Source organism: Natrix helvetica, assembly GCF_964273705.1.
Source record: "Natrix helvetica genome assembly, chromosome: 1".
Classification (NCBI taxonomy): domain Eukaryota; kingdom Metazoa; phylum Chordata; class Lepidosauria; order Squamata; family Natricidae; genus Natrix; species Natrix helvetica.
In genome coordinates this window covers 200,931,173-200,950,757 of record NC_138548.1, presented here as the reverse complement: position 1 = coordinate 200,950,757, position 19,585 = coordinate 200,931,173, and the positions used below count along the sequence as shown (strand labels likewise).

Here is a 19,585-nt window from a genome sequence, read left to right as displayed (position 1 = left end):
CAATGCCTACAACAATTTATGCTGTGATAAATTGGTCAACCTTTGTAGGAAGTTGGGTTGCTTTCTTCTCCATCCTAATATCTCTCATTGATACCATTTCCCCATTTATTGCCAAGGGCTAAGGAATGTCCCACAGTCCAGCACTTCACTTTCGCCCTCACCGACATGGAGGGGAAACAGCACTTTGGCTTCTGTCGACTGGCCATCGGCTTCCGAGCCTGCCTCTGTCTACTCAGGTACAAGCGGCTCTTCCTGGGTGGGAGGTTTCAAGTAAGTCCCTTCTAGAAGCCCTCTTGAGCTTCTTGAGCATCGTGGAAATACTCTATTGGCTCAATGTGAAGAGTCCACTGAAAATGCAACCATAGAGATGCACCAGATCTTTCTTTCCACTCTTCCTCTTGATAGGGGAAATGAGGTCATTTGCCTTCTGGATAAATCCTGAGGTCACTGGTGCAAAGGTCTCCAGTTCTCTCCTTTAGCCTTCTGGATTGTTGGGTGCTAATGAAATATACTTTATCCTTAGATGGAAAAGCACCTGGTGGGTATCAGGGGGAAGAGATTCAGATCATTATTTGCAGACAGCACATAAGGAAGTTATGCAGAAAACAAGTAATAATGCTAAGGTTAAGAGATTATATTATGATTCACAATTTTGCCACCTGAAATCTTGCTTTTGGATGGATGTTCACATAATACTGTTAACCAAGTAGTATAATGATCATGTCAGTACATATTAAGTTTTATTATCTTAACCTTGGGGCTAGACGCACAGAAGCTTTAACAGATTGTACAAATCCAGCTCATTTGATTCTCAGAAAATAAATTTAGGAAACAGCTTAAGCACATTGAGTAAACACAGTGCATCAGTGGCCTTTAGCTTGGTAACTATTAGCTCTCTTTTCCAACTCCACCTTTTGCAGAATGAGATGATCGTGCTGCTTCAAGTGTTCAAAAGTTCTTTCTCTCTGTAATAAAATTAGCCCATAAGATAGCAGCAAGCCTTCGATTTCAGAATCACAAATGAAATACTTCATAAAACCATATAGCTTGCCATGGTCAGTAGGAGCTTATGAAGCAGCCAATTTTATACCAAATTGGAATTGTTCCTTTGTTTCTCTGACCAATAGTGACTTTTGAGGGCAGGATTACTGTTGAAATCAGTATACTGTTTGGTTAATATTATTGTGTGAACCCTGCCATTGCATCCATTGCAAACATTCATCAATGGTTGATGAATGCAGGAAACAAAGAGAAAATCGTTTTTCTGCCACCTTGCGGTTGTATTTTTGCAGCATACCTGTAGTACATTAAGGATTAGCAACTCAGTACCAGTCTTCCTGGTATTTAAATGATAATGTCCATAAACCACACTCAACCTACCCACTGGTGAGGAGTTATATGACTTATAGTCCAAAACACTTCTCTGCCACCTGAAGAGGCTTTGATCTGAAATGGACAGCGATCAAACCAGAAAGTATATGGATGTAAGGCATGTATTTACGATAAAATCATTTTATATACTGCCATTGCTTCTTCCTTCAGTTACTTACCTTGGTTTGAAGTTTTCTACAAGATCCTGAACTACATTGCAGAAAACATAGCCAAAGAGCAGGTAAGAATAAGCACTTTGGATCCATGCCAAGGTCAGAGATGCCTCCACAGACCTTCTTTCCCCTTGTTGCTCTTCCTAACGTTTTCATTCAAGGGTGTAACTTCTGCCTTTATCTTCCCTGCCAGTTCACGGAGCTGGATGAGTTCTTATCTGCCCTGTATCTCCACCCTGTGCCCATCCTCTGCAGCCCCATCACCCTTGAATTTGTAAGTACCCTACTCACCGTCAGATCTTAGTTCCAAGGGGATAATCCTAACACAGTGCCATCAGTTTTTTAATCACTTTAAACATCAGTGTGGGAGTTGCAGCAGTTCAGCAAAGTGCAATTACACACACAAGGATGACAAATGAGGATGGCACCTCATAAGAAATCAGGAGTGAGTCAGTGTACTGTAGGCATGAGGAAGAAAGGTAGTATTTGTATACTGAGATTGTAGAATCAGATGGAAGGAGAAGTTCCACAACAAGTTTAGGGATTTAATCCTTTATCTTTGATCCTGTGGAAAAACATTCCATTGATCCTGGAATGATGCTAATGGAGGGTGGTCACTTTCCATTTGATAAATTTCAAGATTAAATCCTCTTGCCTACTAATTGTCATTGTCCATCCCCCGTGTCCCCGCCAGCCTACCAGCGTACTTTTAAAAATCTTCTGCTTATTAAATGCGAAGATACATTCACTTCTAGAATTTCAATTTCAATTTGATTTGATTTATAGACCGCCCCCTCTCCCCGAAGGGACTCGGGGCGGTGTACAGGCACATTAAAAACCATATGCAAAGAATAAATACACTTAAAATCAAATTAAACCTTAAGGCTGTACAGAATGATAAAAATTAAAAATCAACTTAAAACCAATCCCTAAAAATTTAAAAGTGCAGAATTGAGGGACTAAACTGGGATTAGGCCAGGCCAGCTAAACCAAACAGGTGGGTTTTAAGCTTCTTACGGAAGGAGCGGAGATCGATAGTTGTTCAACCAGGAGGCTGTGAGTTCTAGTCCTGCCTTAAACATGAAAATTGGCTGGGTGACATTGGGCCAGTCACTCTGAGCCCAACCCACCTCTCAGGGTTGCTGGTTGTGGGGAACATAGGTAGAGGAAGAACTATTAGGCATGTTCACTGGCTTCTGTGATCTCCATCTACTAATTGCCTCTGGCTCAGAATACTAATCCCATCTTTTCTTATTTTTTTCAATCATCTTTTGTTCTATAAGGACTCAAAAGCAACTAAATTGAAAATTTCTACCGAGACAGATCTGAACAGGCAAAAGAGAAATAGGGACACTGGGACATCATTGGTAAGTCACAATCTGATGCCTGCTATGGTCTTACCTGTGCTTCCTTTGTTTGTGGAAATTATGTCACTGTTGCTGCGGAGGAATAACTGCGACCTCCAGGTATGTGCAGAATTGGCTTTACCAGGTGAAGTTGCGTGTGGAAGAAATCCTATTCTCATTTTTAAGACTTACCTTAATAAATGTTTGTGAATAAAAAAGCAAAACAAAATGAGGAAGATTCTAACTCAAGTCCAGACATTGCTTTGCCATTCCTCTGACTACATTTGTTTTTTATTTTTAACGTAACAGGATCTTATAAAAATGAGCATAATTCAGTTTCCAGATGCAGTGGAATTCAACTGCCCTTCTTTCTAACAAGATAGCCTCTTGAGTTATGGGAGTTACATTCCAAAACATCTGGAGACCACCCAATGGGGGAGGGATCATAATTCTACCAGCTTGTTCTCATCTTATTCTGTTGTATGTGTGGAGTATTCCTAGATGGAAGGCAGTGGAAAGTTTCTGCTTTCCATTCAGAAGGATCAAATACTGCCTCTGAATAGGCTGTATCTTATGCAGGCCAGAAGGTGTTGCCCATGCATAATGTATTATGCTCTTGTGTTGATGACCCCAAGGAAATGGACTAAAAAATATAGTTCAGGTTTTTTTTAATGCTTACTTAATTTGAAAGATGTTATTAACTATATAAAGCCACTCATTTCCAGCAATGTGTCTCTGGGTTGGTGCAGTTATAAAACAACAAAAAAGAAACAATAAATCCTCTACTGTAAAAGAAGGAACCTGGAATGTGGGGCAGGCTGATGTTCTTGGGAGAAGACAGTCCCACAAGGAATCCATGCCTATGCCATATAGAGCTTTAAAGGAGATAACCAGCATATTGACTCACACCCAGGAGCGTCCTGCAAGCCGCTGCAGTTCACAGAGCAGCATTGTCACATGGGCATAATGAGATGCATCCATTTGCAATGCTGTGTTTTGGACCAACTGAAGCTTCTGGATGGTCTTCAAGGACAACTCCATGTAGAGCCTGCTGCAATTATCCAAATGAGTGCCTTTTGCATTATCTTTATCTTTACCTTTTTTTAAACTTCAAAACAATGCTGCTGAGAATTAGCTTCACTAACAAATGATGGCAGGATGACTTCAGGATGCTCTGAAGTTTCCAGATTTGGGTCTGTGGTGGCTTATGGGCTGCAAATCACTGTTCCTCGTTGCATTAAAATCCATAATTGGTTTCCATAGGTTCATCATTTAAAAAGTATAGTTTTGGGCAAAGATAATCTGGCTAATTGCTAACTTTATTGCGCAGCCATTATTTCGCATCCTACCCCACACATCCCTGCGACCAATCCGCTCTCACAGAGAGGGACTCCTCCGGGTACCATCCGCTAAGCAATGCGGGCGGGCGGTGCCCAGGAGTAGGGCCTTCTCTGTGACGGGCCCAACCCTCTGGAACGACCTCCCCCCCGATATTAGAACTACTGTTGATCTCCGCTCCTTCCGTAAGAAACTCAAGACCCACTTGTTCCAATTAGCTGGCCTGGCCCAATCGCAATGATAGGTATAAGTACAATTTAATCCTGACCTTCCTGGATGGCATTTTAAATTTTTAAATTTTGGGGGTATTTTAATTTTTTAAATTGGTTTTAACTATTAGTTAGTTTATGGTACTGTACAGACTGTGTGCTAAAGCTGTTTTGTCTGGGGCTTTGTGTTTTGTTTTGTTGTCATATATATATTTATTGTCTGTACACCGCCCCGAGTCCCTTTGGGGAGAGGGGGCGGTTTATAAATTTAATAAACTAAACTAAACTAAACTATTTCCTCAATCAAAATTATGAGGTACAATTTAGGAATGAGGAAAAATATGCCTGCAATTTCTTATTCTTTTTTCTCTTTCCAGCTTTGGATGTCTGGGAAGAAAAATTAAATTGCAAAAGTAATGCATAATACACAGAAGAAAAGTTCCAATATCCACACTCCTTATGATGTTTCTCTAAGTTACAATATCCTATGTCTCCATTTAATTAAATATGAATACTGTAAGATAAGTCACAGATATTCTGGTGTAATGTAACATGCAGCTTTAATTGGATTCCTTCTATTTACATACCTGCTAGATTGTTATTTGCATTAACTAATGCCACTACTACCACCTCTCTGCTTCTACATATGGCTACCCAATGTCTTCTGGAGTAGGGAGTCATTACATTACAAATATAAGAGATTAAATTAGATTAAATTAAACTAATTAATTATTTCTTTGTTCTAGGCTTATTTCATTGCCCCTGATCTGGGCAAACTGCCCACCATCCCTGACAATGTAAGTTATAGCCTCTCTGTCACAGAATATATGGTAATACCTTGCCTTGTATATTCAATTTCCTTTTTTAAGTCACAAGCCCCAGTCTGGAAAGATCACCTCCATCATCGCAAATCTGCAGGGCTGAATGTGATTACAGTATGGAAGTAACTGCACATATTTCTCAGTACTATTTTAAATTGCATTTCAGAGTTAAGAGCTGGCATTAAAAATAGACTCTGAAAGTCAATTAAAACCCCCACTAAAAGTGGTGAAGAAAAGAAGATTCATTGAGTTGCTGTGGGTGAAACAGAATAAAGAGAAATGGAGGCTAGAGGCAGATCTGGTTGCTGAAGCTGTTATTAGAGAACCTAACTAAGTATTGGCTCTCCCTAGAGAAATCTGACCGAGTTTGTTGTGGCTGTGGATGTGAACAACATGCTGCACCTCTACGCAAGCCTCCTCCACGAGCGTCGGATCCTGCTCACCAGCAGCAAGCTCAGCACGGTGAGGCCGAGCGGCTGGGCCTGAGTGGGAAGGATTTAGAAATGACAATTGTTAAGGGATCTGTATGTCTTCCATTCTAGACAGTGAAAAGTGTTCTCACCTGGCACAAAGCGCTCACAAAGGTGGCTCATCTGATCTGATGTCTTGTGATATGGTTCATCAATTAATTGTATTCCCTGGTCCTCCTCCACTTATTCAGTGAAGGTGTAAACAGAGACCTGGGGCATATTCACTAATTGTGCTCCTTGGTGGCTGCACAGTATCAGTCTATCCTGATATCCCCATAGGGACTTTTACTCCCTAATGTTCAAAGCAAGGCTGACAGGACAGTTTAGCATGTGGAGAGAGTAAGCCCGAGACACAAATCTGCTCCCTCCACCTCCATGGTTACTATCCCTGCATGAGTAGTGAGAAGGAGGCTGTTGATTCAAATCTCAGCTGTTATTCTCTGAATCCTCTGCATGCCAGAGAGGAAAGTGCTACTCACATTTCACTTTGGGAAGAAAAGTTATCCAAAGCCCTGTCTCCTTATTCAATTTCCAAGGAGGGTCAGTCTACTCTAATGAAAGGTGCATCTCTCATTTCCCTACAGCTGACAGCCTGTGTCCAGGCCTCCTCCACCCTGTTGTATCCCATGTACTGGCAGCACATCTTTATCCCTGCCCTGCCTCCACACCTTCTTGACTACTGCTGGTGAGTGATTGCACCTTCCTCAGTTGAGAGTCAGCTTCTGTAGGCTGAGCAGCTTCAATGGTTCCCCACCCAGTACATTGGTATGGATGTTGTTTTATCATCCAAAGGAGACTATTTTGAAGACTTTTGTATGGCTAGGTTGTAGTTCTTGGGTTTACTCATAGTCAGTGAGGAGGTGACTGAAGAACATACTGGTATGTGAGGAATCTGCTTTCTGTGGCACTATAATCTGTCCTGAGCTGGCCACATTTTATTTACATCTCAAGGGAAGACTTTCTGAAGGGTAGAATGACTTCATTTCTTTGCCCCTCTGCAAATTCCTGTCTTTCTCAAATATATTTTCCTCCTAAGCACCTTTTAAAAGTGGGAAGAAAACTGGGACTGGAAAACTATCATAGTACATTGTAAGACAGAAACTGGATCTAGGAGGGCCTAACCTGCTAGGAGCCCACAAATAACTGGTAGTAGCTCTAACATTTATCTCTTTTGCCAACAGCGCCCCTATGCCCTATCTCATTGGAGTCCACACAAGCCTTATGGAGGTGAGACTGCAAAACTATCTTGTACTTGGGATAACTGGCCTAAGATTAGCCTAAGTAAGGTTGATACATGGATATTTTTTAGCAGCAGGTTGGAGCATTTGTACACCTTATTTACTTCTTCATTTCTGTTATCTTTGTAATAGCAGTTGACTCTTGTGAGCCAGGCTGCCTAAAGGTAAGAAGATTGAGGGAATTTCTGTTTTTCTTGTTTCTCAATTGTGCCTTGGCTTTCTCTAGAGTGTGAGGAGCAAAGCCCTTGAAGACGTCGTCATTCTCAGCATTGATAACAATACAATGGAATCACCCTTCCAAGACCTGGAAAATCTCCCAAGTGATGTTGTTAGTATTACTTCCTTGAGCCTTTTTTTTTAAAGGCCAGTGTTTTGGAATCCTTATGACTACTCAGAGCCTTCTTTTATCTTTCTCTACGTAAGAAGCTCTGTCCTCCTTGCGAGCACTCTTTTGTCCAATTTAATTGTGAACTTTGATTTCAAATGTTTCATTTTCATTTTAAATTAACTAAAGCATTTATGAGTAAGCCAATGTACATACATTTCTCCGCCCCCCCCCCTCCTGAAAATAACACTGGCATACCGTAATTAGAAGAGGGGACACTTCCCAACTGAAACATTGGAAGTGTTTTGATTTTTTTTATTGTTGCAAAACTAGCTAGCCACAATTAGGAAAAATTGAGCAGGTGTCAGCGGTACACAAGATTTAGGATTCAAGTTAGGTATTTGCTGCAAACATCTGGAAGAGTTAGAGTTCTGTATTCCTTTGCTGCCATCTAGTGGTCACAAAGTGTTTTGCTTTGCCCAGATCTGGTATCATTAAGGTCCTAATTCTCAATTTTTAAGATTCATTGCACCAACTCTTTCCCCTAAGACAGTGATGGCGAACCTATGGCACGCATGCCACAGGTGGCACGCGGAGCCATTTGTCGGGGCACGCGAGGCGCTGCCCTGTCAGCTGGCCAGCACGCATGCGCGCGCTGGCCAGCTGAGTTTGCCCTTTTTTAAAGCCATTTTTCGCCCTCCCCAGGCTCCAGAGGCTTTATAGGAGCCGGGGGAGGGTGAAAAGAGGCCCTCCGGAGGCTTCATGAGCTTCCCTGACGCCTTCGGAGCGCTCAAAACGACCCTCCGAGCAAACCAGAAGTCACTTCCGGTTTACTCAGAGGATCGTTTTGAGCGCTCTGAAGGCTTCAGGGACTGTCTGGAGGCTTCCCTGATGCCTCCGGAGAGTGTCCGGGGGGGCGGGGGAGGCTATTTTCACCCTCCCCAGGCTTCTATAAAGCCTCTGGAGCCAGGGGAGGGCAAAAAAAGCATGTAAAAATGGGGGGAGCGCCTGTGACCCCCAGTGCTCATGCGCACTGGGGGGTGACACATTGCATTATGGGTGCAGCACGCCTGCACACAACCCCCCTGCGCTCCCCCCACTTATGGCACGTGAGCCAAAAAAGGTTCGCCATCGCTGCCCTAAGAGTTTAAAATAACGCACAGGACTACCTTATCCATACCACACCCAAAAAATAGTGGAACAGGTCTTGACTCATAGGATAGGATGCTGCTCTAGTGACACATGGGGCACTGTGTAGAACTGTATTAGCAATGACATCTTAGCACAGGTAGACCCAACCATTGTCCATTATAAGCCATTCTTTTTAGCATAGCATTGCTTGTGAATTGGACTACTATGGTTTAGACACCAAACCAAACAAACCATTGCTTAATACGAATGTGTAAACCCAGTCAGTATCTGAAAAGGCCAGTAAGGTGCGTATATATTCTCCTTTTCTGTGTCTCCAGGTCTCCCTACTGAAGTTCCAGCTTAAAAAGCAATCTGCAGCCACTGGGGATGGGGTTGCCCGAGCCTTCCTCAGGGCCCAAGCGCTTCTCTTTGGCAGCTATCGTGAGGGACTCGTTTGCAGTCTGGTGAGACTTCTGTTCATTCAGCCACCAGCTGGAAGAGGACGTTCTGCACGGCTCCTTTTTCTTCCACAGAAACGTTGGAGATTGGGAAGAAAGGAGAGAGATAAGAAAGAAAAATACCCTACTTTCCCTCTTCCCCCCCAATTTTCTGGTGAATTTACAACGTGAAATGAGTAAAAACACATTAAGTAAGGATCATCCATTAAAAACATTAAAAATAATAGGTAAACCTAGATCAGGGGTGTCCAAACTTGGCAACTTTAAGACTTGTGGACTTCAACTCCCAGAATTCCCCAGCCAGGGGAATTCTGGGAGTTGAAGTCCACAAGTCTTAAAGTTGCCAAGTTTGGACACCCCTGACCTAGATTGACTCAGCCTTCCATCCTTCCAAGATGGGTAAAATGAAGACCCAAATTGTTGGGGGCAATATGCTGACTCTGTGAACTGCTTAGAGAAGGCTGTGTACAGCAATATATAAGTCTAAGTGCTATTGCTAAGCGAATTTGGGGCTGTCCATTTTTGGTAGTTAGGTACCACCTTTGTTTCTTTGCTTTTTTGTTTAAGCCTCCAAGCTCTTTAGGGGTGATGTCAGTATGGTAGCTTCACAGGTGCAGGAGACTAGGTTTCCATTTGTATTTATTAAGAAAATGTATGCGTCTGCCCAGCTCACTCATGGTGACTCTGAGTGGCTTACAGAAATAAAGCCCCAAATACAAATACCCGATAGAACTCTCCCCACCCATGTAGTGGCAATAATTGAAATGTTAAATAGAGTTTAAGCTTTACCACAAGTAAATTAGTTTGCCAGGGCAGGGGGCTGTATTGGGGGGGGGGGGGAATCCTTAATAAAGTTTGGTTAGTCTGCCCCAGGCATGTTTTTCATACTTTGTGAAATACTAAAGGGAAGGATGTTCATACAAATGAGCCTTTAAAAAATCCAAACTCTTATCTCATGCAACAGTGCCTTTTTATTATTTTATTTAAAGGGTTTTTAAACATGAAAAAAGCAACTTAATTCTAGAACTTAGACAAGTTTTCAGTGAAGAAACTCCATATGTGGTCATACACAGAGATGACATTCATTCTAGAGTGTCCCTCTCTAGAACCTCTTTGATACTGCTGGACAGACAGAAAAGGCTTAGGATCTGGGGTTACGAGTGACTGCCACTGTTTGGGATAGATCGATAAATAAATCCTCAAAGCAAACAGGTTCTGTGATTTCCATTGTTGTGTCCATTATCCAGAAGGATATTCCAGGGAGGTTCTTCTTTTTTTTCCCGCAGCTCTAATTTTCTCTACCACTTTCTCTTTTCGGTATCCTTAGCCCAGTCTCTGCCCATTCACCCTGGTCACAGACTTGCTGTCAATCATCTCTCTCTTCCCTGTCCCTCTTTCTCATAGGAAAAGCACATTTCCTTTTCCCAGGAGAATTTCCTACAGCAAGGATCCGGCGCCATGCAAGACTTCCTCCAGCGGGCCGTTCATCTGCAGCTCTTCAAGGAGGTACACAATTGTGAACCTGGCAGAATCCCAGTTAATGCTTCAAGCAAATCCTGGGGGAGGCAGGAAATTGGCCACATCATGTTCAGACCACAAAGCAAAAACCTTCATAAACCAACCCCCAGGCAAATACAGAAAATATTCAGCCACATACAGACTCCTGAGTAATGAAAGCAAAGAGCCTACAAATTCTATACAAATCGACAAAGTCTATTACTAGAATATTTAATCCACTCACATTTCTGATGTATTGGGACAGAAGGCTGAATTGAAAGATAAAATGAAAAGGAGTGAATTTTTTTTTCTTAACCCTTTTGAGAATTCAAAATCTCCTTAATATTATTTCCTTGTCATATTTCCTCATCTCAGAGCAGGAGCAGACTATAAATGCTTCTCTTCATACTAATCCCACAGCTGAACAACTGAAGTATTTGGTTTCCATAGAAGATGGTTCTTTCCTATTTATTCTAATAAGGTCCTTCTTTCTATTTCTTCCCAATCATCCCAATGCTATCAGTTCATCAATGACCGGCTGGATAAGCTAAATGCAGATGAGGACTTCTCTGACTTCTTTGAGCAGGAGATTGACAGCAGCTTGTCCCCAGGTAATGTAGACCCCACCTTGTTTTGTGGCCTTGTTGAGGGACCATGGATATGCAAAGACCCTTTAAGCTCTTCTTAACATCCTCTCCTCTTGAGCTACTTTTTAAACTTCTGTTAAAAACACACAAAGAAAAAAAAACCAACTGAGAGATAGCTGAGATTGTAGGTCAGATACATGCATTATTCTGAATATGCAGTTCAAGTCCCATTTTCTGTAAGGGTCTGCAGCCAGATTAGCAACTCATCTGTTCCTTCCTTCCTTCCTAGGTAGTATGCACTCTTATCAGCCGTGGGTGGAGAGCCTTAAGGTAAGGGTTTCATCTTTTAATTTTCATCTAAAAAGGAAATTTATCTTTTAGTATTAGTTACGTTTTCGCCTAATTATTTTCTCATGTTTATGATGAATTTGTTCTTGTATGGGGAGTTATTATAACACTCTTTCAGTGAAGATAGTGAAGATAGATCTGGAAGGCAAAAATCCAGATGACTACTGGATGGAGCAAAGAAGTGCTGTCATTTAGTAGTGGTGTGAATTTTTGCAGCCCGTATTCAAGTCATCCTAAATTTAAAAAACAGTTTGAAAGACATTGCTCTAATATGCTCACAAGTATGTTATGGAATCCTTGTTCCTCTTTGAGCTTTGGTTTTTGCTTGCAGATATTTCATTACCCAACATCATCATCATCATCCATGCATTCATGATCATTGAGCAGGGATGATGTTACCTCGTTGATTAATGAAATGTCTGCCAGCAAAAAATCAAGTTCAGAGAGCACCAAGGATTCCACAGTTCAACCCTGAGTTATATATATTCCCTTCTATTGGTATTGTAAGTTCTCAAAATAAGCCTACTAAGAATTGCCAAAATTTAAACCAAATTTTAATAATCTTCTAGGATTGGGCTAAAGATGTGGCTCTCTGAATTTCCTCAAATACTGCATGTTGATCCCCAATCCAACCTACCAACTAAAGAGTGATGCTATGAGATCAGGAGGAATATGAATTTTGTCATAAACCCGCTCTCCAGGCCCTAAATCTTTTGGCCATGCCACAAAGATATCCCACATACATTTCCAGTATGAAGATAATTCCGATCCACCTTACAGGGAGTCTCCTTTAAATAGGCTGCTAAAAGGATCTGTTACAAGTTAGAAATTCAGCACCATTTTACTGGAGGAGCTTCCTTGTCCACTTGTGATTAGTTGCAAAACTTCCCATAACTTCCTTTTGTTCAGTCAGACCAACCAGGAGGCTCCTTGAGTGTCTTATTTCAATAGCTAGAGTACCTTGCTCTTAATAGTTGTCTCTGATCTTTTCTCCCTAGAAAAGTGGAGGAGCCCTGATCAGTACTATGAAGAATAAGACCAATCCAGCTGTCAAGAATGCATACCAATATGTAAGGCAATTTCTTCTCCTCCTCCTTCTCCTGAAATGGCTTACGAGAATATATTACTTTATTTTTAAATACATTGTTTGCAAAACCTAAAAAAGGAACAGAACAATAAATAAATAAATGGCAAAATAAAAAACACAACTGCAATGAAGAGTGTGTGTGTGTGTACGTACGTACGTACGTACACACTAGATATATAAATACCAGATATAGTAGATGAGCATAATTTTTAGAAGCATTTCAGCTAACTCCCCCTTTGAGTCAAACTCAATTCCAGAACAATTGTAAATAAATTACACTACAGTATTTTACTTATTTTACTAAATATATATGTCAAACCCATTTCCCTCTGCAAAAACGACTCTGGACAACAGTATAACAAATATTAAAATCAAACAAATAGAGACACTTTTAAGATCCTTTTCATAAGACAATTGGTAATAATGGCTCAGGGGAATGAGGGAGGGGAATACACACACCCCTCAGCTGAACCTGTCCTTGGGGTGATCCCTGTCTATCTTCTTCCCTCCCCCTACATGCCCTTAAATTATACTTATCACTTTGCATCTTCCAGGCCAAGGGTCATGCCAAAATCCGGTTGAAAAACATACGGAGCCGCATAAAAGTAAGACTATTCTTTCCTGTTCCAAAGTTCACATTTTAAAAAGTGTTACAAAGGGGGGTGGGAGCAGCGTGATGCCAGTAGTAGCATATTTTACTGTACAACTGTAGTTATGTCTGCCTGTTACATTACTCCTGTTACAAAATCCACAAGGAAGTAGAAAGAACAGGAATAAATTCATTTTTAAAAGTAGATAGTATACCAGTGTTTTTCAACTTCGGCAATTTGAGGACAGGTGGACTTCAACCATGCTGGCTGGGGAATTCTGGGAGTTGAAGTCGATCCGTCTTCAAGTTGCCAAGGGTGAGAAACACTGCATGCAGAATGCTAACATCCAAGTAGAAGGCAGTGCATTGCTGATGTGGTGAAGTTTAAAAATTTAGCAGCATCTGATTTAAACTTCCAGGAAATTCCAGGTATATATAGGCTAGAGAGGAAAGTAAAATGGAAGATTGCAAACCACTCCCATACTCTTGCCTAGAAAACAACATAGCCATGTATGTCCCTGAATTCATTGGGAGTCAAGGTCAACCAAAACGAGGATTTGTCTTGTTCTTTACCAAGAGTTTGTTCTGTTTTGCCATTTTTTTTTCAGGATAACTATCCCTATAACTATTGTGAGTAACTGCATGCAATCCATTGCATCATTGCATGGCTTCCTTTCATATTAGGTCTCTTTCCTTGCAAGTTGTCTTGTTCTTATAAGATTTATCTAGTGAGACATTTGGTCACACCAGCAACCATATTTCAGACTTCATGTGTGGGGCTATTGCCTTGTCTCCAGAAACAGTACAATAGGGAGGGAACCAGAGCTTATGCTCTGTAACAGGGGTGTCAAACTCCATTGAAGGCTGCATCAGGGTTGTGTTTGATCTTGGGCATGGCCAGGGTGGGCGTGGCCAGCTTGACATCACTTGTGTCGGGTGTGTCTCTGGTGGCACAAATGCTCTGCCAGTGAAAACGGGCTCCCGAGCTCTGTTTTCAGCCACGATAGCCTCCTGCCGCTCTCTGCCAGCAAAAATGGAGCTTGAGGGACTGAGCTCCATTTTTGCTGGCAGAGGGCGGCAGGACACCATCACAGCTGTAAACAGAGCCTGGGAGGACCGTGTGTGGCCTTCCCGAGCTCCATTTTCACCGGCAGTGGCACCGTGGGCCAGTCCTTTGCTGTTTCTAGAGCGGTCCCATGGACCAGATCTAAGTACCCCACAGGCCGGATCCGGCCCCCAGGGCCTTGAGTTTGACACCCCTGCTCTGTAAGACACTGTTTTCTTCTAGGATTCCAGTTTACGCCAGTCCAGAGAGCAAGAACAGTTCCCGAATGACAGTCAGATCTCCAGTCCCATCCTGCCTACCCGAAATAAACAGTCTGAGAACCTTCAAAAGCGACTGCCCATCACTCAGCACTTTGGGAAGGTATTGAGAAAATGGAAGTGTTAGTGGCTTAAAGACGGGAAGCCAGACCAGGAAAGCTTTAGTGGAAGGAAATGAACAAGAGCGGAAGAACATATCTGGTGCTCATTGTTGCACGTCTCAAATATTGGGTTGTCCTCTGTAATAGATCTCTGCAGCAATTCCTCAGGATTCTTAGACCACTTGCATCAAAACTCAAAAGAAACAGAGAAGGGCAATTTTTTTATTAAAAGGTGGGCAGGAAGTTTTGAATGTGTGCAACTTGTGTAAGCAGTTATGAGGAGTAGAACATAACTAAGTAATTGAACAAATTATAAGATACCTTAAGGCCATCATGTCTCATATAGCTCAGTCTCAGTCATTTTGTTTGGAGCTGAAAAACAATACTTTTATCGTAGATAGCCAAAGGTTTACGAAATAGACCTTAGTAACATTTCATGGGCCCTTAACTTCTCATAATTATTCTTAGAATGTAATTTTATCCTTTTGTGCCCTGGGGCTGAAGGGAAGAAAATAGCTGGAATATTAATAGCAGCTAACTACAAGTAAATTTTATATATCCTACAGAAGAAAACTCAGAAGAGCAGATATCAATTAATGTCCATCTAATGTGCCAAAACCCCAATATATTATTCATAAAGCAGAAAGTAACAGTGCTACAGGATAAATAAATTTAAATTTCAAGATAAAACTATCTCATTCTGTGTCGGGTGAACTGTTAATGGCTTCCCTGAATAATCTTGGGAATTATAGCCTGCTGTATAGTACTAGACATTTTCCATGGCAGATCCTTCTTCGTGTTGATAACAGACAGGTGCACGCTTCCTTTTAAATTCATTGTAAAAGGACAATAAGTAACTTAGCATATTTACAGATGGGGACTTTCTTCCCGTCTGTATGCAGACAAAACTCAGAATATTTAATTGCCTGATTCAGAGATTGTGAACAAAAGTTTTCTCTGGACAGAAATGAGAAAATCCACAGGATTTGGTGCCTTCTTTCTGTTGCAACCTTTTCTGCAGGCACATTTCCCAAGCCTGGAGAAAGAGAATTATATGCCACTACTTTTTGGTTATTGTTAACTAAGAGTGTTGAAAGAATATCAAAGGATGGTGCCTCACAAAGCTGCATTTTGATGTTTTGGAAATCTTTAAATGAGTCTTTCCCCTCCCCCATCCCATCCCAGGAATATAATTAGACCAACTGATCCTCCCCTAACTGTATACCTGCCAGATGTTTTGGTTCCAGTCCCCAGAAGTCCTCAGACAGCAGGACCAATGCCAGTGCTTTTGAGAACTGAAGTGCCAACCATACCTGCAAGACAGTCAGTCAGGGGCATTCTGCTTTGATGACTCAAGTGAGGAATACAGATAGTCCTTGACTTACGATCACACCTGAGCCTAAAATTTCTATTGCTAAGTGAGACAGTCAAGTGGATTTTGACCCATTTTATGGCTGTCATGAATCACAGCTGTTCTTAAGTTAGTAACACGGTGGTTAAGTGAATCTGGATTCACATGACACACACACACACCCAGGACACTGCAACCATTACAAATATAAACCAGTTGCCAAGCATCCAAATTTTGATTAGGTGACCATGGAGATGCTGTGATGGTCATGTGAAAAATGGTCATAAGTCTTTTTTTTTCAGTGCCATTGTAGCTTTGAATGGCTGTAAGTTGAGGACTACAAGTATACAAATTTAAATCCCAAAGGAAAGATTCCAATGAGTTTCCTATCTCCAGAACCTCAGGGTACTGTTAAGAAAAAGATAGCTGATCCCTTACAAGCCCAGGGCTGCATGATGACTCAGGTTCTCTCCTCTTTTCAGTCTCGCCCGAGGCGACCACAAAGAACAAACAGTGAGACAGAACTGGAGACTCAAAGGTAGGACAAGCTAAGCAGATGGAGGGCAGCTGGGCTTCATTACTTCTTTTTCTTCCTCTTTTGACAGCTGCTCTGCTTTATTAGCTGAGTTCTCTGTGTGTGTCAGGTCTGTCCCAAGAACCATTGATACCTGAGGAGGAAGAAGGGGCTCAGCCCCCTAGGAAATGCTTCTGCACAAACTGCACTGACAGAAAAGGGAAGACCTATATTTTAAAAAAAAACTTTGTTCAGTCAGCTCTGGAAAAACTACCAGTACTTCTTCCCTATTGTACAGGGTACATTCATTGTACAGTTATCTTCTTTTCCACAGAGGGAGAGAGAGAGAAAATAGTAACCAAAAGGTTGCCCCTGTAATGAAACATCAACTAATTCTCAAACCCATTGCAACAGGGGTCACTAACTTAACTAGTGGTAAAACAACAAGATAATGACTCTAGTCAGTGAGTCAAGCCTACACTATTTCCCCTGCTAATGCATTACAGCTAAATAACGCAATTTAAATTCATTAAAAATGTGGCAATGTGAATTTAGATGAGTACCACATATCAAGAATTCCTCATCTGGGCAAATGCAGGAACCCTCCTTGAACAAAAGTAAATATATATGTTTAAATGGGGAGAGTTTTCAAAAAGAGCATGGAACAAAGTCCATAGAAGGGCCTACATACAGCCTGTGCCCACAGCAAATAGAGAAAACCTTGCCACGCAGGGAGCTTTGTAATATACAGTGACAATGTTTAGAGTTCTCTGCAGGACTGGAGGCTTTTTCAAAATGAAGGAAGTGGCATAGCCCTGGGGTTTCACAAGCTCCAAAATTTGCATATGTGTAAGCAGCACCACACCACATATCCATAAGAGGCAGAGACAAAATGCTGCTTTTTAAATTTGACTCCTCCCATTTGACCACCCCATGAATGCCACTAGTGGTGTTGTGCAAACTCAGACTGGGATTAGCTTATCTGGTAGCTCCCTAATATTGCCTTTGACTCTCAGCTTCAAAACACATATCCACCTGCTTTATCCATTAGTTTTCTTGCACCTTTTGCGAGTTTCCCTTGTATTTTACTAACTGCCTCACCTATACAGAAATGTCAAGCTCTCTCATATATTTATTTTCCAGGGATGTTTCAACTCCCTTCCAATCACCTTCCCCGGACTCCTCTGTGGAACCTGCGGGAGGTGAACGTTATCTGAATGCAGAGAAATTTGACCTCTTAGGTGAAATTTTTGAGACACTAAACTTGCTGGAGTCAAGCCAAGCTCAACAGCCTCTCTACGGGACCCGCAGCTTGGATTTCTGTAACCTAGAAGAGGAGAGCTTCTATACTAAGGTAAGCCCTACCAGCTGAGGCTCTGGGTACCTATAAAGAGGTGCAACTGCAATAATGGAGATGAATATTGACCCTATTGTCTTTGGACCTGTAGCAGGGGAGGCCCAGTAGAGAGGCCCTTTACGAAGCCCTATCTGAAGAACAGGATGATGCTGAAGATTCTCTGTCTGAGGACAGAGTGTTCCTGGGCTACATGGATGAAGAGAACATGTCAGACACTTTGTCATTGTCTGCCAGAGCTGCAAGCATAAGTAATGAGGTGTTGGTCCACAGTTCCCCTGAGCTGCGAAGTTGCCCTGGTCTGGACACCCCAAATCTTTCCTTCCAGGAGGCTAGCAATGAGCCGTCAAAAGCAGAAATGACCCAGAAGGCAGATCTTGAAACTGCCTTTCCTAGTCCAGTTACACCAGAGAGCCACACTGCTACCAAGTTGCAACAGGAATGTAGGACTGACCAGACCCTTCAACCTCCAATCAACGAGAACACAAAGGTAGAGCCATCGGTTGCTAGTAGTTCCACCATCCAAACATCTGCAGACTTTTTACAAACAAAAGCCAATGACTCTGTGGCAAAGAAGAACATCCTAGGTAGGGCCACCAGCTTATCGCCTCAGTTACTTTCTAGGCAGTTGTTGCAGCCTAAGGTGCTGGAACTGAAGAAAAGATTTGAGGCCTGAAAGAGCATCCTGAAAATAGACTGAATGTTTAAGAGAAAAGAACCTTCCGTGTTTGAGTCATAATTACCCTTTAAACTTGGAGGCGTTTCAAGAGGGAGCAGCAGTGTAGAAGTGCTTCATCTGTCCAGGCACATAAAAACACTGCCAGCAGCAGGGGGGGGGGGCGGGGGGAGAAGGTGTCTATCAATAGCACAAAGGAAAAGGAGCACTTAGTTAATGTACAGCCAACTGGCAGGACTTCCCTCCTAGAACCTGCATTTTAATAAATGAATTTGTTGAGCTGGGCAGAGCTCCTTTCCTCCTTTCAGTGTGGAAGACTGCTTCCCAGGTCAACCTTTCTCAAGCAGAGTATCGGGAAAAGTAGTTTGGCATGGTGGCATGGTTTGCATATGTAAATGAGTCCCTGAAGTTCTATGCCCATAAATAAAATCAAGCAGTATTACCCAAAGTCTTAAGGTAATTATAGTTCTGTCAGAAAGAGAGAGACCCTTGCCTGCTCATTTTTCTGTAAGCTGTAAACCAGCCCTTTCCCCTCTATGTTGATAAAGTTATGGAACCATCAGGCCAATCATAATAATCAAAAGCTGAGTGGAAAGGTCACAAAGGTGATCACGTGACCCTGGGATGCTACAACCATTGTAAATATGTGCTGGGTGCCAAGTGCTCAAATTCTGGCAGGGATGCTGTGATGGTCCTAAGTGCAAGGACCAGTCAAAAATCGCTTTTTTCTAGCACTGCTGTAACTTTGAACAATCACTAAAAGATAGGCATAAGACAAGGACACCTGTAGAGAAGCCTGGAGGTCTCTTTATGCCCTTATTCTAGAGTTAACTCATCACTGCATTTAAAAAAAAAAAACACCACTGCCTGCATTCTATGCAATGCAGAGAAAAGGAGGGTAAAGGGAGCCCTCCCTCAGGCAGAAAAGACAGCTGGGTAATTTGGGGCCAGTCACTCTCTCTCGGCCCAACTCACTTCCAGAGTGGTGGTTGTGGAGAAGACAGGAGGCAGGAGCATTATATACCCAGCCTTGAGTTATAGAAAATAAAAATAGGATGTAAATTGAATGACCAAAAATTTCAAAATGAGACGCATGAAAGATGGCAACTTGGAAGAAGGATGACGAAGCAGCACTTGTCACTGAAGAATAATTAAACAGCATATTTAATATGTGTGAGATCTAGCAAAATTTCTAGATTGCTCGATAAGATTTCTATGGTTTGCTTCATTGTATTGCTCGGTGTGAGTGATGTCCTCCATGCATGCATTTAGATCATT

At 42.0% G+C, this 19,585-nt stretch overlaps 1 protein-coding gene across 3 annotated transcripts in view; it reads left to right on the top strand.

Moving 5' to 3' along the window:
- The window catches only part of DENND1C (DENN domain containing 1C), a 30,479-nt gene extending 10,971 nt beyond the window's left edge, over window positions 1-19,508 (top strand). The window contains exons 5-23 of one of the 3 annotated variants that reach the window (XM_081961878.1): window positions 117-236; window positions 1,543-1,612; window positions 1,738-1,818; window positions 2,828-2,911; window positions 5,184-5,234; window positions 5,610-5,720; window positions 6,313-6,413; window positions 6,910-6,955; window positions 7,193-7,294; window positions 8,761-8,886; window positions 10,285-10,386; window positions 10,901-10,988; window positions 11,254-11,294; window positions 12,311-12,382; window positions 12,954-13,004; window positions 14,277-14,414; window positions 16,246-16,301; window positions 17,421-17,631; window positions 17,726-19,508. In XM_081961878.1, coding sequence (XP_081818004.1) covers window positions 117-236; window positions 1,543-1,612; window positions 1,738-1,818; window positions 2,828-2,911; window positions 5,184-5,234; window positions 5,610-5,720; window positions 6,313-6,413; window positions 6,910-6,955; window positions 7,193-7,294; window positions 8,761-8,886; window positions 10,285-10,386; window positions 10,901-10,988; window positions 11,254-11,294; window positions 12,311-12,382; window positions 12,954-13,004; window positions 14,277-14,414; window positions 16,246-16,301; window positions 17,421-17,631; window positions 17,726-18,307 — 2,233 coding nt within the window. In that variant the 3' untranslated portion in view covers window positions 18,308-19,508. Of the gene's footprint in view, window positions 1-116; window positions 271-1,542; window positions 1,613-1,737; window positions 1,819-2,827; window positions 2,912-5,183; window positions 5,235-5,609; window positions 5,721-6,312; window positions 6,414-6,909; window positions 6,956-7,192; window positions 7,295-8,760; window positions 8,887-10,284; window positions 10,387-10,900; window positions 10,989-11,253; window positions 11,295-12,310; window positions 12,383-12,953; window positions 13,005-14,276; window positions 14,415-16,245; window positions 16,302-17,420; window positions 17,632-17,725 lie in introns of all 3 variants that reach the window. The other 2 variants (XM_081961879.1, XM_081961880.1) reach the window with 2 other exon arrangements.
- The last annotated feature ends 77 nt before the right edge of the window (window positions 19,509-19,585 follow it).